Here is a 12,043-nt window from a genome sequence, read left to right as displayed (position 1 = left end):
TCTAACGAGTCATACTGAAGTTGTCTGAAACTACAGAGACCTGCCTTTTGGTGGGGTTCTACACCTAAATTGGCTGGGATTTACACTCTTGGGTACAGTGTCTTTCAGGGTACACTCAGGGGATGAGTTCTTCTGCCTCAGAAGCATCTCTGTGGTATCCCATAAAGTTCTGTTCTCTCCACTAAACCTTCAAGATGAGCCTAAAACAATTGTGGGTAGGTGTGAGGGCCCCCTGACACATGCCCACTTCCCCACCATGGCACATGCAGATGCAGGTGGTGGGCCCACCCCCTGTGGCATGCAGCTCTGGCTGAGTCCTGGGAGTTGCACATGGCAGCAGGGAGCTGTCCCAGCCTGTTGGTACGTGCCTTCGGACCAGACTGGGCTGGCTCTGTGCCAGCATGTGGGGCTTGTGGCACTGCAGGTGGGAGCCACGCACCATTGGGCCAAGCCAGGCTAGCTCCACGCTTCTGTGTGGGGCTTCCAGCAATCCAGTGTAATGGCAGGAGCCCCACATGGAGGCCCAGAGCCAGCCTGGCTTAGTGGTGCATGCTCCTAGGTGTAGTGCCAAGAGCCCCACATGATGGCATGGAACCAGTCTGTCTGGCCTGATGGCACGTGGCTCCTGGTCCACGCGTCATCAGGCTGGGCAGGCTCCATGCTGCCACTTGTGGCTTCCAGCACTCCTTCTGTGAGCCACGCGTTGTCGGGCTGGCCAGGTTGGCTCCATGCCAGCACGTGGGGCTGCCAGCACTGCAGCCTGGCGTGTGTGCCACTGGGCTGGTTCAGGTTGGCTCCATGCCTCCATGTAGGGCTCCCAGCACTGCCCCCACTCACCAGCTGTCCAGTCGCGTGTTATCGCACTCCGTGTTCCACATAGGTCTCCTAGCTGGAATGCCAGAAGCCCTATGGAAGTGGAGGCATGGAGCCCGCCTGGTCCAATGGTACGTGACCTCTGAAAGCCTGTGCCTCCTATCAGCTTTCAGAGGAGCAGCCACAGGTTGGTAATATTTTTATTTCTTTTTGGAGTAGCCCTGGGGGGCTGGTTAGAATGGCCTGGTGGGCTGGATGCAACCTGCATGCCTTATTTTGCCCACCCTACCTGTAGACTGTGAGTGGAGGGGAAGAGCAACCAACTGCTTGTCTCTGATGTGACAGGAGAGAAAGGGCTTTGCCCTCCTGCTCCAGTCCCTCCAGTAACAGGAGAACAGGAACAGTGGTTATTCCCCACACCTTTCCTAGACCAGGATCACTGCAGTCTCAGGATGATGCAAGGAGCAGGGGAAAGGGGAAAATGTCATGGCTGGAAATAAATAGCTATACACAGCCACAATGATTATTGTTGGTAGAGTTTCAAAATAGGTGAGGATTGCTTTTTGTCATCTCCCCAACCCCCTTTAATGTAGATAAATGCCGAGATCTGTTTCTCAGACTGCCATCAGACTTGACTATTGTTGCAGCTGTGTGAAATAGAAGCACTCACTGAAATTGAAATTCTTCATTGTTATAGAATTTACTGTGAACTGACAGGAGAAAAATTGGAATTTTTTAATGCTTGATTAGTTAATAAATGAAGAGGCGTGCGTATGTTACCCCAGAATGACAATTCCACAAGTTGGGAATGTCTTAAATGTCAAAAAAACCCCAAAACAAAAGAACACCACAGTCATATAAACAGTGATGGAGGGCATAAAGAGAATTTGATCTTTTTCATATTCAATTTTACTTTGACAAATTGCTGCAATTAGTTTAGACCAGGGGTTGGCAACCCCTGGCACAGGTGCCGAGCGTGGGACGCGCGGCCATTTTGCTCAGCAAGCTGTGGCCAGCCCCAGCTCCGGGTAGCCTGGGCTGTTCCCAGCTGGGCTTGCAGTGTCCCAGCTAACGGCTGGAAGCAGCCTGGGATCCTGGTTGGCAGCAGCTCCCCAGAGCTGGGGCCGGCTGCAGCCAGGAGGCTCCAGACGGCTGCGCTGGGCTCTGGCATCAGCTCTGCAGTGGTGCATGCAGGTGTGCCTCAGAGCGGGCGGTGGGGGCAGGGGCTGAGGCAGCGCAGCCCCTGTCTCTACCCTGCTCCTGGCACAGGTGATGAGCCCGGGCTAGCAGTAGGGGCAGTAGGACTGCGGGGCAGGGGCTTTGGGTGGGGGGCACGGGGCACGGGCAGGGCATCTTGCCATGTACCCCTTGTCCTCGTTTTGTTTTTCTACCATGCCGGCACTCTGGCACCTTCCGAGGTAGGCATTGTGGTGTTTTTCAGTACTCTGGCCAAAAAATGTTGCCTAGCCCTGGTTTTGACAAACTAGAACTAATATATTTTAAAATTCTGTAAAAAGGACCTATTTAAAAAAAAGAAGATTGTTTTGTATATAAAATATCTGTAACCTGAGTTGTTTATTATATATGAGGCTTATCACACTAATATATTTTAAATTTGGCTATTGGAGCACTTCATGCACTGCAGGCACATTTGAATGAGAACAATTTCACAGAGGATAGTTTGACTGTTACTCTAGTACTTACTGCCATCTAGAGTCAGTTAGGTAATTCTCTTCTCAGTGCTTGTTAGACACGTTTCTGTAGCTAATCAATTGTATCATTTGAAAATGAGTTTTATAACAGGGCCTGCTTTTCACTTGGATATTTTTATGAAACTTAATGTTAGCGACCATATGTTTCCCTGGCAAGATAAATATCTCTCCTCTATCTTTTTCGCTTCTATTCTCTTTCTCCTACCCTCATATCGAGATAGATTTGATATTGTCAGGCTATTAAAAGAAAATTGAATATAAGCAGTAGGAAGAAAACCTCAAAGTGTTCTTAAACTTGAATTCTACTGCTGGGTAAAAATATAGCATTTCAAATACCACCAGTTTGGATAGCATGTTTTAACTTGCAGACACTGGGCTTTTTTTTGTAACACAATTATTTAAAGCAAGTTTTGTTAAATAAGTTTGGCTTTTGTTGATGTGTAAGTTAGTTTGCTATTTCTACCTCACTTGTTATGCTTTGACAAATAACAAGCAAGTATACACTTCCTTTCAGATACCACTTCTCTGCTCTTTCACAATCTTAGAGAAATACTTGTTAAAATATTACTTTGCTAAATCACACACGTGCTTGCTTGCTCAGTGTTTCTCCACAGAATCCACTGTAAAAATTGTGTGCTTAAGCCCATGGCCAAAGAATAATTTTTGCACAGTATCAGGCAATTAGTGTGCATTCATTCCAGCAATGCATTCGTGCCTCCTTGTCTTCTTTAATCATCCAAGACAGCAATTCTCAACCTGTGGGTCACAAGAATATATGAAAGGGTTACAAACAAACTTCAAAAATGGATTTTCTTTTAAAGGAGAAAAATGTGGGAAACCGGGGCTTTTGCCTTGCAGGCTGGCAGAGTTCTGGCCTGTGAGGGGCTGCTTGGGGTCCCCCCAGCCCCATACCCTGTTGGGCTAGGGCCTGGGGTCAGTGGGTCAGGAGTGAGGGGCACTGGGTTGGGACTGGCCATTGATGTTTACAAATGGGTCCTGGTACAAATCACTGATCTAAGAGATGTCATCTTCCTTCCCTCTTCCTTTTGATATTTTTTTTGTAGACAGACTGTTTATCTCCAGTTTGAAATGGGCATATTCTTTAGCTGCCGTGATTTCTGAGACACAACTTCACTCTTGTCCTTCTTTCTTTGTTATTGTCTACTTAAGGGGTAGTTTATCTGAATCCTTTTCAAAACTGCCAAACAAATTCTATGGGTTGATGCCTGCTAGGACTTGGACTCCTCTCTAACTGCAAGCAAAAACAAAACCCAACTTTTGTCTTTCTGTGAATACTCTTGCAGGAGAGAGCGTTGGCTCCCACGATCAACAGGTCTATAGATGTGGTATAAAGTTTACTGGGGAGAGATTTAACTTTTGGTATTTTCTTTTGGTCTGTGCCCTGCTCTGAATCTTGCTAGTGCAATAAACTAGAAGAAACTTAATGTTGCATGATGTTTCTGGAGAGCTTAATCTCTTCTCTTGATCTTCTGAATCAGTTTGGGGTTCCTTAATCTCAGAACTTTTCCACATCTTAAAGCAAAAGCAGAGGAAGGTACAGAAGATATGAAAGCACCTGATTTTCACAGTGATCCTGAGGTGATGTAGCACACGGTGAATTTCCTTTGCTATTACATAAGCAAAGCTTGGTTATTTAGAAAAGTCTGAAGTTACTTGTTGTCTTTTGAGAAAAAATGTAAAGATCATGCTAATATGGCTCAGGCGGTCTAAATGGATGGTACTGCATCAAGCCATGCTAAAAAGTAGCTGTTTCCTTGCTTTTAAAGGCCTCTTTCAGTCAAGTGATAGAAGCTGCAGATGCAGCAGTGATCTGAAACTTCTAGTACTGCTGTATGGAGTTTGATTTGCATCATCAATGTCCTTAAGGAGTTTCTAGTCTTCTGGGTCTGCAGAGGTAAAATCACATAGGAAAGGGGATGATTACTACCTAGTAACTCATGTTCTCCAAGTACATTTCTTTGTATAGACCCACACTCTGATCCTTACCTACTACTTTGGAGACAAGCTGTAGGATGGTTAGGAGGAGTAGGGTAGAGCTGCTTCTTGGGATGTTAGGCTTAAGGAATTTGTATGCATTCCCATTTGCCTATAACACAAGTCAGAATGGATCAGTGACTTTGTGCTTAGCCTAGTGAAGGCAGTGGAGACCAAAGATAGTGAAATAATAATTCAGTTAAGGGAAAACAGACTTTTTGTTGTTGTTTATTTCTATTTTTTAAACTTGGCCACAATCTTTGCAGCTCTACAACTGTAAACAAAAGCTTACTTGTATTTAATTCCTTTTCCTGCAAGGGTTTGTGATCTATTTCTAAAATAACTGTCAAACAAGTCTCTGGATTAATTAACAGTTGTAGTATAATTTCATGCTTTTTATTTTTAAAAAATGTATTTTTTTCTGCTTATAATTGAACTGCAAAATGTTATGTTGCAGTGTAGGTATTACAGTTCAATTGGATGCTAAAATTCTTATTGTGTTAGTATTGTAACCTGCCAAAAAGGAGATTAATATTATACTTTGGAGGTCCTGTTTGAATAGCGGTAAAATATGTCCTTCTGTTGGGGAAGAAACAGAGGGTATTTGATAATTGAAGTTTGGTATTTGGCAGGGAGGTACAGCCCATTCTGCCTGTAGATCAGGAGAATGGTGGGTGCAGTCTGGCATTTTGAGGGTATAACAAAGTGAGCGGGCTGTCATTGGAATTAGAGAGAATTTGCACCAGCAGTGATTAGGGCGTAGTTACAAGGGAACACTCTGGAAAGTTCATTTGTTTCGAATTGAAAATGGATTAGTTAAACTGCATTAAATCTGTGGGCACATGCCCGATGCCTGCTCTGATGTGTGCTTATTAGTGCACGTTGGAGCAGACTTGATTTAATAGAGTCTGCTGGAGCATGCTCCAGCAGCCTCAGCATCATGTATATTCAGCATTCCTTCACTTCAAAATGACAGTGGGGGTACTGTAACTAAAGCTTATCGAACAGGCTTTAGGTAAAGCGCCTCCACTGCTTTTTTGAAGTCCGGGAGGCTAAGTACATGAGACACTGTGGGCACTTCAATTAGAGCAGCTCCTGAGAACTGCTATAATTAAAGTGCCTTCCCCCCCCTTGACCCCAGAGCATGTGTAAAGTTTCCCTCATTCACTATTAAAGTGTCTTTAATTTGCTTTAAATTTGCTTAAAGTAAATGAAGTTAAATGAAATGAATTCATCTTTGAATGAGTGTCCACATGGGGCTTTTCATGTGACTTAACTAATCCTCTTTAAAAGTTAATTTGGATTAATTTTTCTGGGTGTCCCAAAATGTACGAGTTAATGATAAAATGTGCCTGTGAATTCTTAATGGGCTGGTCTCATCCTCCCCTGCAACATGCACTAAAACATCTTTGTAGCATATTTGTTTCTGTCTTAGTTGACTTGCATTTGATTAAGTTATCATGCCTTAAACATTTCATGTAATTATCTACATGTAATTTTTTTATGTCGAATCACAAAACATCACTTTAAGTAAAAAATGGGAAGTAAGGTAAACGAAAATTTAGCACTTTATTCAGGAAAAGTTCTATGAAGGTTCATCCCTGAATTTTCCTATCCGTTAGTTTTCCACAAACATATGATTTGTATTTTGTGCAGCCATTATTGTATAACCAGTATATTAAAGTTAGAATCAAGCAGTCAAAAGTTAGGTGATACCACAGGTAAGATTGCCTTAATTTATGGTAAATATGGATTACAATGCAATACATAATTGTATAATATTTTTTCCACACCTCTGGGCTGGCTGCTTCTTCCCCTTCCCCCTTACTTTCTCACTGACAGCCCCAGAGCTGGGAAGGAAGCATGGGGCAGGGGAGAGGGGCGGTTTGGCTGCTGGATCATCCCTGTCTGTTGGCCAGGGCCAGTGGCGGCAGACTGTAGCCTGCACCTCCCCAACGCCTCCCAACCCAACAAATGAACATCTGTTGTGATGGGTGAACTTTAACTCGTGGCACTTTACGTAAAGCACTATGAGTTAGGATCCCTGACATCTGCTTTGCAACCTTTTAAATACACCATTTGAGCTAGTAGAGTATATGATATCACTTGTAGATTGTCACCTTCTATGTACCAGCCCTAGAAAGAATGAGATGATTTCCAAGAGGTGTCCCAGATACTTGCTGACATAAGAAGTTTGTTGAAACTTAGAAATCCTGGGGTTCTGTTAGTTTGTAAAGGTGTGTGCACTTTAACAAGCACTCTCCCCTTCAAGTTTGAAACGGTCCCTTCTGGATTACTTCAGTTCTTGCTGCTTGTCCTTCATTCTTTATTCTACAATTCTACTTTTTCTTGCCCATGCTATCTCTGTCTTTTTTTATTCCCTTTCAGTCTCCAGCCCACCAGATATGTGGTGTGTAGAATTTCAGCACAAAGGTTATTTTGGCAAAGCTAAACCTAACTGACACAAGGTCTCATTTGGAACAGTGGGCAATGTTAATACCCATTCTCATGAGTAATCATCCTTGTGCTTGTTACCTATTGAACTGAACTTTAATTTAGTGCAGCAGTCTTTGAAACACTGAGAAACTTGGGCCTCTGGCACACATTCACTGCATGGCACTATGTGATCTGTTCCCCGGTCCCAACAGTCTGTGCCTCGTGTGCATGGTGGGACAAAGTTTTGGGTTCAGGGATCAGATCCCACCCATCATGCCATTACTACTTGCCAGTGCATGGGAAACCCAGGATCATGGGGCTGGACTCCCTCCGTACCAGCAAGTAGAAATCTGGGTGCCTGAAGAAGTAGTGTGGGTCTGGGTCTGCGACCAACAGTCACTTGATCAGTCTCTGCCGCATGATCACACTGGAATTGTAGGTTCAAGACTTCAGTGAAGTCCTGGAGCTGCAACTGATGGTCCTGATTGTGGGTCCCAGCCTCAGGAGTGCGCCGTGATTAGTCCGAGCCCTGCCATCTAGCCAGCATAAGGCTGCACGGTGAGGACCCTGCCACATGTTAAACTTCAGACGTAATGTTAAAAGGCACAAAATTATTATTCCACATTTTGTAGAATTAATTTTGTGACATTTCCCATTTTATCTTGCCATTAATTGCATGAATGTGTGACTGGCTTGAGATTAACTAGTTAACTGCATTTTAAGTGTAACATCTGCCTTGGTCACAGTAGGGATTTGTCTAACACACGGGTTCTTGAACTGTGGGTGGGTCGCAAGCAACTTAAAAGGGGGCTGCAAACTTCCTGGGGGCACGTGTGGCAGTGAGGGGCAGTGGCGTGCAGTGGTGGATGGTGGTGGTGGCTGCTGTGCGAGCTCCCCGTCCCCTGCCACTGTCGTCCAGCACTTGGGGTCATGGTATTACAAAGTTTGAGAACGCCTTGTCTAATGGTAAATGAAGAATTGTAATGACCTTTATTAATAGATCTAGTTATTGTCTTCCTGCTTTTTCTGGATGTTTTTGATGTCTGTTTGGGTTAATGTTCTCAAACATTCTGTTTAATATAAGCTGTTTTCCCAAATGTAAAAAGAGTTCTTTTAGCAGATTTTTCTGATCAGAATTCTCTTTGTCAGGATAAAAAATAGTTTAATGGATTCGGTAATTTTCTGAATTAAATGGTACTCTGTTGCCTAGTTCCATTCACGTGTTGCCATCGTTTGGTGCTTGAACTCTCACATTGGGTTGGTAGATTAGAAGACATTCCCATGATATCTATAGAGCTGGTCATCTGAATACTTTGAGAGACTCTTTCCCCTATGGCCAAGATCCTTACTCCATTAGTCTGAACACTGTTCATTTGGAGAGTTGTCCTACTGTGGCTTCAAATATGTATGAAAAAGTGATCTACAGTGCTAAATATCATATGACTTGATGAAGTACCTTTAAAAGGAAGGTACTGTACTTGTATGTCTTGGATGCCTCCTATAAGAATCCTTATGAAGACTGGAAACTTGATGAGGAGTCTCTGTATTAAGTACAAACGTATTTATAGCTACTAATAACCTTGTTGACTGATGAGAAGTAATGCATTTAGTTGCTTCTTCACTAAATATATGTTAAGTATAAACAGCATGTAAGGCAGTTGATAAGTGTTTTCAACTTATTTTACAGGGTGACCTAAAAACTTATCTCTGCAATGAGCAGGAGCATATCAAGGGAGAGTCACAAATAATGCTGCTACAGAGAATGGCGTGTGAAATTGCTGCTGGACTTGCCATAATGCATAAACATAATTTTGTGCATAGGTATGCTTTCCCAATAAGATTACCTTTATTATGCTGCAGTCACATGTAGACTTTTCTTTAAAGCAATGTGTATCCAAATAAAAGAGCTTTTTAAAAGGCATAATTTTCAATTTAATTAGGTATTTTCTTCCATAAGAAGAATGGATTTATATTCATAGAGCTGGTAATTGAATTGCAACATTTAAATATGCCTGATAAATGTTGCAAACCTAAACATAAGCATGCAGCCCACTGCCTGAATGGCAGTCTGTGCCAGCCTTCAGAAGATGTCATTTTGAAAACTACTTTCAAGGAAACTGATTTTGCGGTGCTCTTAACTTTCTCCTTTTACCTGACAGAGCTCAGGTGCATTGCTGTGATGACCTTCTTTCAGGAAGTATGAGCAGCAGTGGGTGTTGCTGGCAAAGTGTTTTTTCTCCACTTTAGGGAACCAGAGTTGCTTACGTTGATTGTCCTGAGCAAGAAGTTTAGAACAATTTGTCATGAATTTTCTTTCTCAAAAGATTTGGCATGTATGTAAATAGTGTTGTCTGTAAAGCTGAAGACTAAAACCTACAGTTCATGTACTGTCAGATTGCATTACCTACCCTCAAATCTCAGGTGTTAGTGAAAAATGTTAGAGAGTATCTGTGGGTGTCACTGTTTTGTCTGTGAGAAGTTATCTTTAACTTCTGGTGTCTTTCATCTTGCTGTCACTTTTTACAGTCTCTGTTTTTAAAAAGTGCAAAGCTTACCTGTAAGTTCTGTACTTTATGGGAGCTCTGAAAACTTAGAAATTGAACTTCAGCTTCAGTTAACAGCCAATTTAACTTTGTTACTAAAATGGAAGAAAGAGGCCAGTGTTGCATTACAGGATGATTGATTTGCATCAGAGGTGTTTCTCTTTAGGGTTTTTTATTATTAGGATGGAGAGAGAGTTCTATTGAATAGACATCAGCATTTTCATAACATTTTCTTCATGTGTATACTTGCATAATCAAAGTTGAATAGGTAGGGTTACAAAAATGTGTGAAGCTGTCTAATTTTTATAATAAAAACTAGATTAATTTCTTTTCTTGTTGGTTGAAATGAGCTACCCTGGTCAAGTTTGAAAATGGAATAGCAGTGGAGTCAAACTGGGGAAAAAATCATCCATGTATGATTAAACTCATTATAAGGGAACGTCTCAGTAACCATATTTCTGTACTTATCGTGCAGTCTTGCATTCTGAAATGGCTAACGTGGCAGCCTTGAAGCCTCGTCTAAGCTTCTGTAGCTGTAGCTAACGTAACATGCCATTCCCAACCTTCACTGGCTGGAAGCTTGGGACTTCCTGTTCCCTAGATTCAAGGTTTTTTATTTAATATATTACTTGAATATCTTTGGACCAGTTCACTGAATTTGAGGCGGTAGTATTTTAGTACATTGCAAATGCTATATATTAATTTTAACTTTAAATGAGTCTTAGAAACTATTTTTTCTGTGTAAAGACAGCTGTGAATGTGAATCTGTTACTGTGCTTACCTCATCTTTTCTACATGCTGAGAGATGGGGGTTATTGAATTACACAGCTTGCATAAATTGTTGGGTATCAACTGCTGAAGAAATATGCTAAACATGTATTCCAAAATGAAAGGTCATTTCATATTAGATTTTTTTGCTGTAACTGTCTGAATTAGTGAGTTGTAAAGGATTTGTAAGTTCATACTTTCAAAGATACTGCATAGTTGCATGCTGACTGTCGGTTTGCTGCATGGACATATAGGGTGCATCCAGATGAGCGCAGCTGTACGCTTTGTGGTGCCCCAAACACATCAGCGCTACATACTGCACAGTAAGCTGTTCTGTGTGCTGCCCGTGCGTGTGCTACTCCAGGTTTTTCTTCCGGCGGCTTTTTTTTGATCCCTGGATATCCAGCGGTGGCAAAAAACCCAGAACAGCTTGCACACATGCAGCATGTGCCACTGAAAAGTAGAGCTGGGCCACCCAGATCAGTGCTGCAGCTGCCAGCCAGGCTCCGCCCATCAGGATCACCACTGCCGCAGCCCCAAGAGGCCCCCAGGACCCCAGGTAAGGCTGCAGAGGCCAGCACAGTGCTGGCCCCAGCCTCTTCTACCCCCACCCCCCTGGTTAACTTGCTGCATGCCAAAGTGTGCGTGGCACAGGTGTTCCCTCGGGACAAGTAGTTGCAGAGCAAGGTGCACCACAGCTGCTACTTGTCCCCAGGGAACCAAATGTCTGCACTCATCTAGATGTGGCCATACAGTCTATAAAACACAGGGCTTGTCTTAAATATTTTCTTCTTATGACCCTTCAACAAGTCCATCAGATTTACATTTCTCTGCTTCAAAATAGAGCACTTTATACCCAAATCTACTCGCAAAGTTTTGATCATGACTTTTTTTGAGAGGGAGAGAAAATTTAAAACAACTTTTCCCCTAAAAAGTAGCAGTATTTGATGTGAAAGTATTGGGATGGGCATTAACCCTCACCATTGATTCTTTTGAATACAAGGAAAAACTTTAACACAAATAATGGGCCAGGGAATGCTAAATTCAAAGTTGCCTGGCTTCAGGAGGGAGAAAAAGCAGTTGTAAATGAACTGCAGTTATAAGCAAGTGCTTATTGTCTCTCATCTCTTTATTTGGGGTTTTGAATACACACGAAAATTAAGTATTTAACATTTATAAATGTCTTTATTTGTTATGGTAGGTTTTTGGACAAAGTTTTGGTAACGGGGTAGTAAGATTAATTTAACAGTTTGAGGTAATACTCCAGAGGATAGGCTAATTTAGGTATACTCTGTTCAAACTTTTCCCACAAAGTTTTACAGTACATCTCAGTCAGTTTTGAAATGTTGATGCTGTTTCCATATGCGTTTTAATGAGGCTTACAGTCATACCATATTAGTGGTGTTTTTCCAGGTCTAAGTACAGGTAGTGATTTATTAAAGAAAAAAAAATCAACAAGGCATCTACTCCTCTTAAAATTTGGCCAGGATCAAAGTTATTTTTATACTCGCGCCCTTCAGTAGAGCTTTTGGTTCTGTCTCTTGGGTATCACAGCTCATGTATTGGATGTGCACTTGAAGATTGTGCCAGTGAGTGGGCATACTAAATGAGTTGATTAGCTTGAGGGATTTTAATAATTTGTTAGTTTAATGGTACTAGGTGTATATAAATAAGAAATGCCCTGATTCTGAATCCTTTTTGGAAGTTGTACTGAGTGTCAATTTGACTTCTTTTTACTTTTTAAGTTCCTTTAAAAAAAAAAAAAAAAAAAAAAAA

At 42.1% G+C, this 12,043-nt stretch overlaps 1 protein-coding gene and 1 long non-coding RNA gene across 2 annotated transcripts in view; both read left to right on the top strand.

Annotated features, from left to right (window-relative positions):
* Window positions 1-12,043, top strand: part of LMTK2 (lemur tyrosine kinase 2) — an 81,796-nt gene that overhangs the window by 51,080 nt on the left and 18,673 nt on the right. Inside the window, exon 7 of the mRNA XM_019542099.1 lies at window positions 8,644-8,777. Coding sequence (XP_019397644.1) covers window positions 8,644-8,777 — 134 coding nt within the window. The remainder of the gene's footprint in view (window positions 1-8,643; window positions 8,778-12,043) is intronic.
* LOC109314552 lies at window positions 45-2,281 on the top strand. The gene is made up of 3 exons (XR_002102310.1): window positions 45-55; window positions 1,577-1,580; window positions 2,104-2,281. It is a non-coding gene; the product is annotated as an uncharacterized LOC109314552 (long non-coding RNA).

Source organism: Crocodylus porosus, unplaced genomic scaffold (assembly GCF_001723895.1).
Source record: "Crocodylus porosus isolate Cpor-Errol unplaced genomic scaffold, CroPor_comp1, whole genome shotgun sequence".
NCBI lineage: Eukaryota > Metazoa > Chordata > Crocodylia > Crocodylidae > Crocodylus > Crocodylus porosus.
Note: the sequence above shows the minus strand (reverse complement) of the source record. Positions and strands in the feature narration are given on the sequence as shown.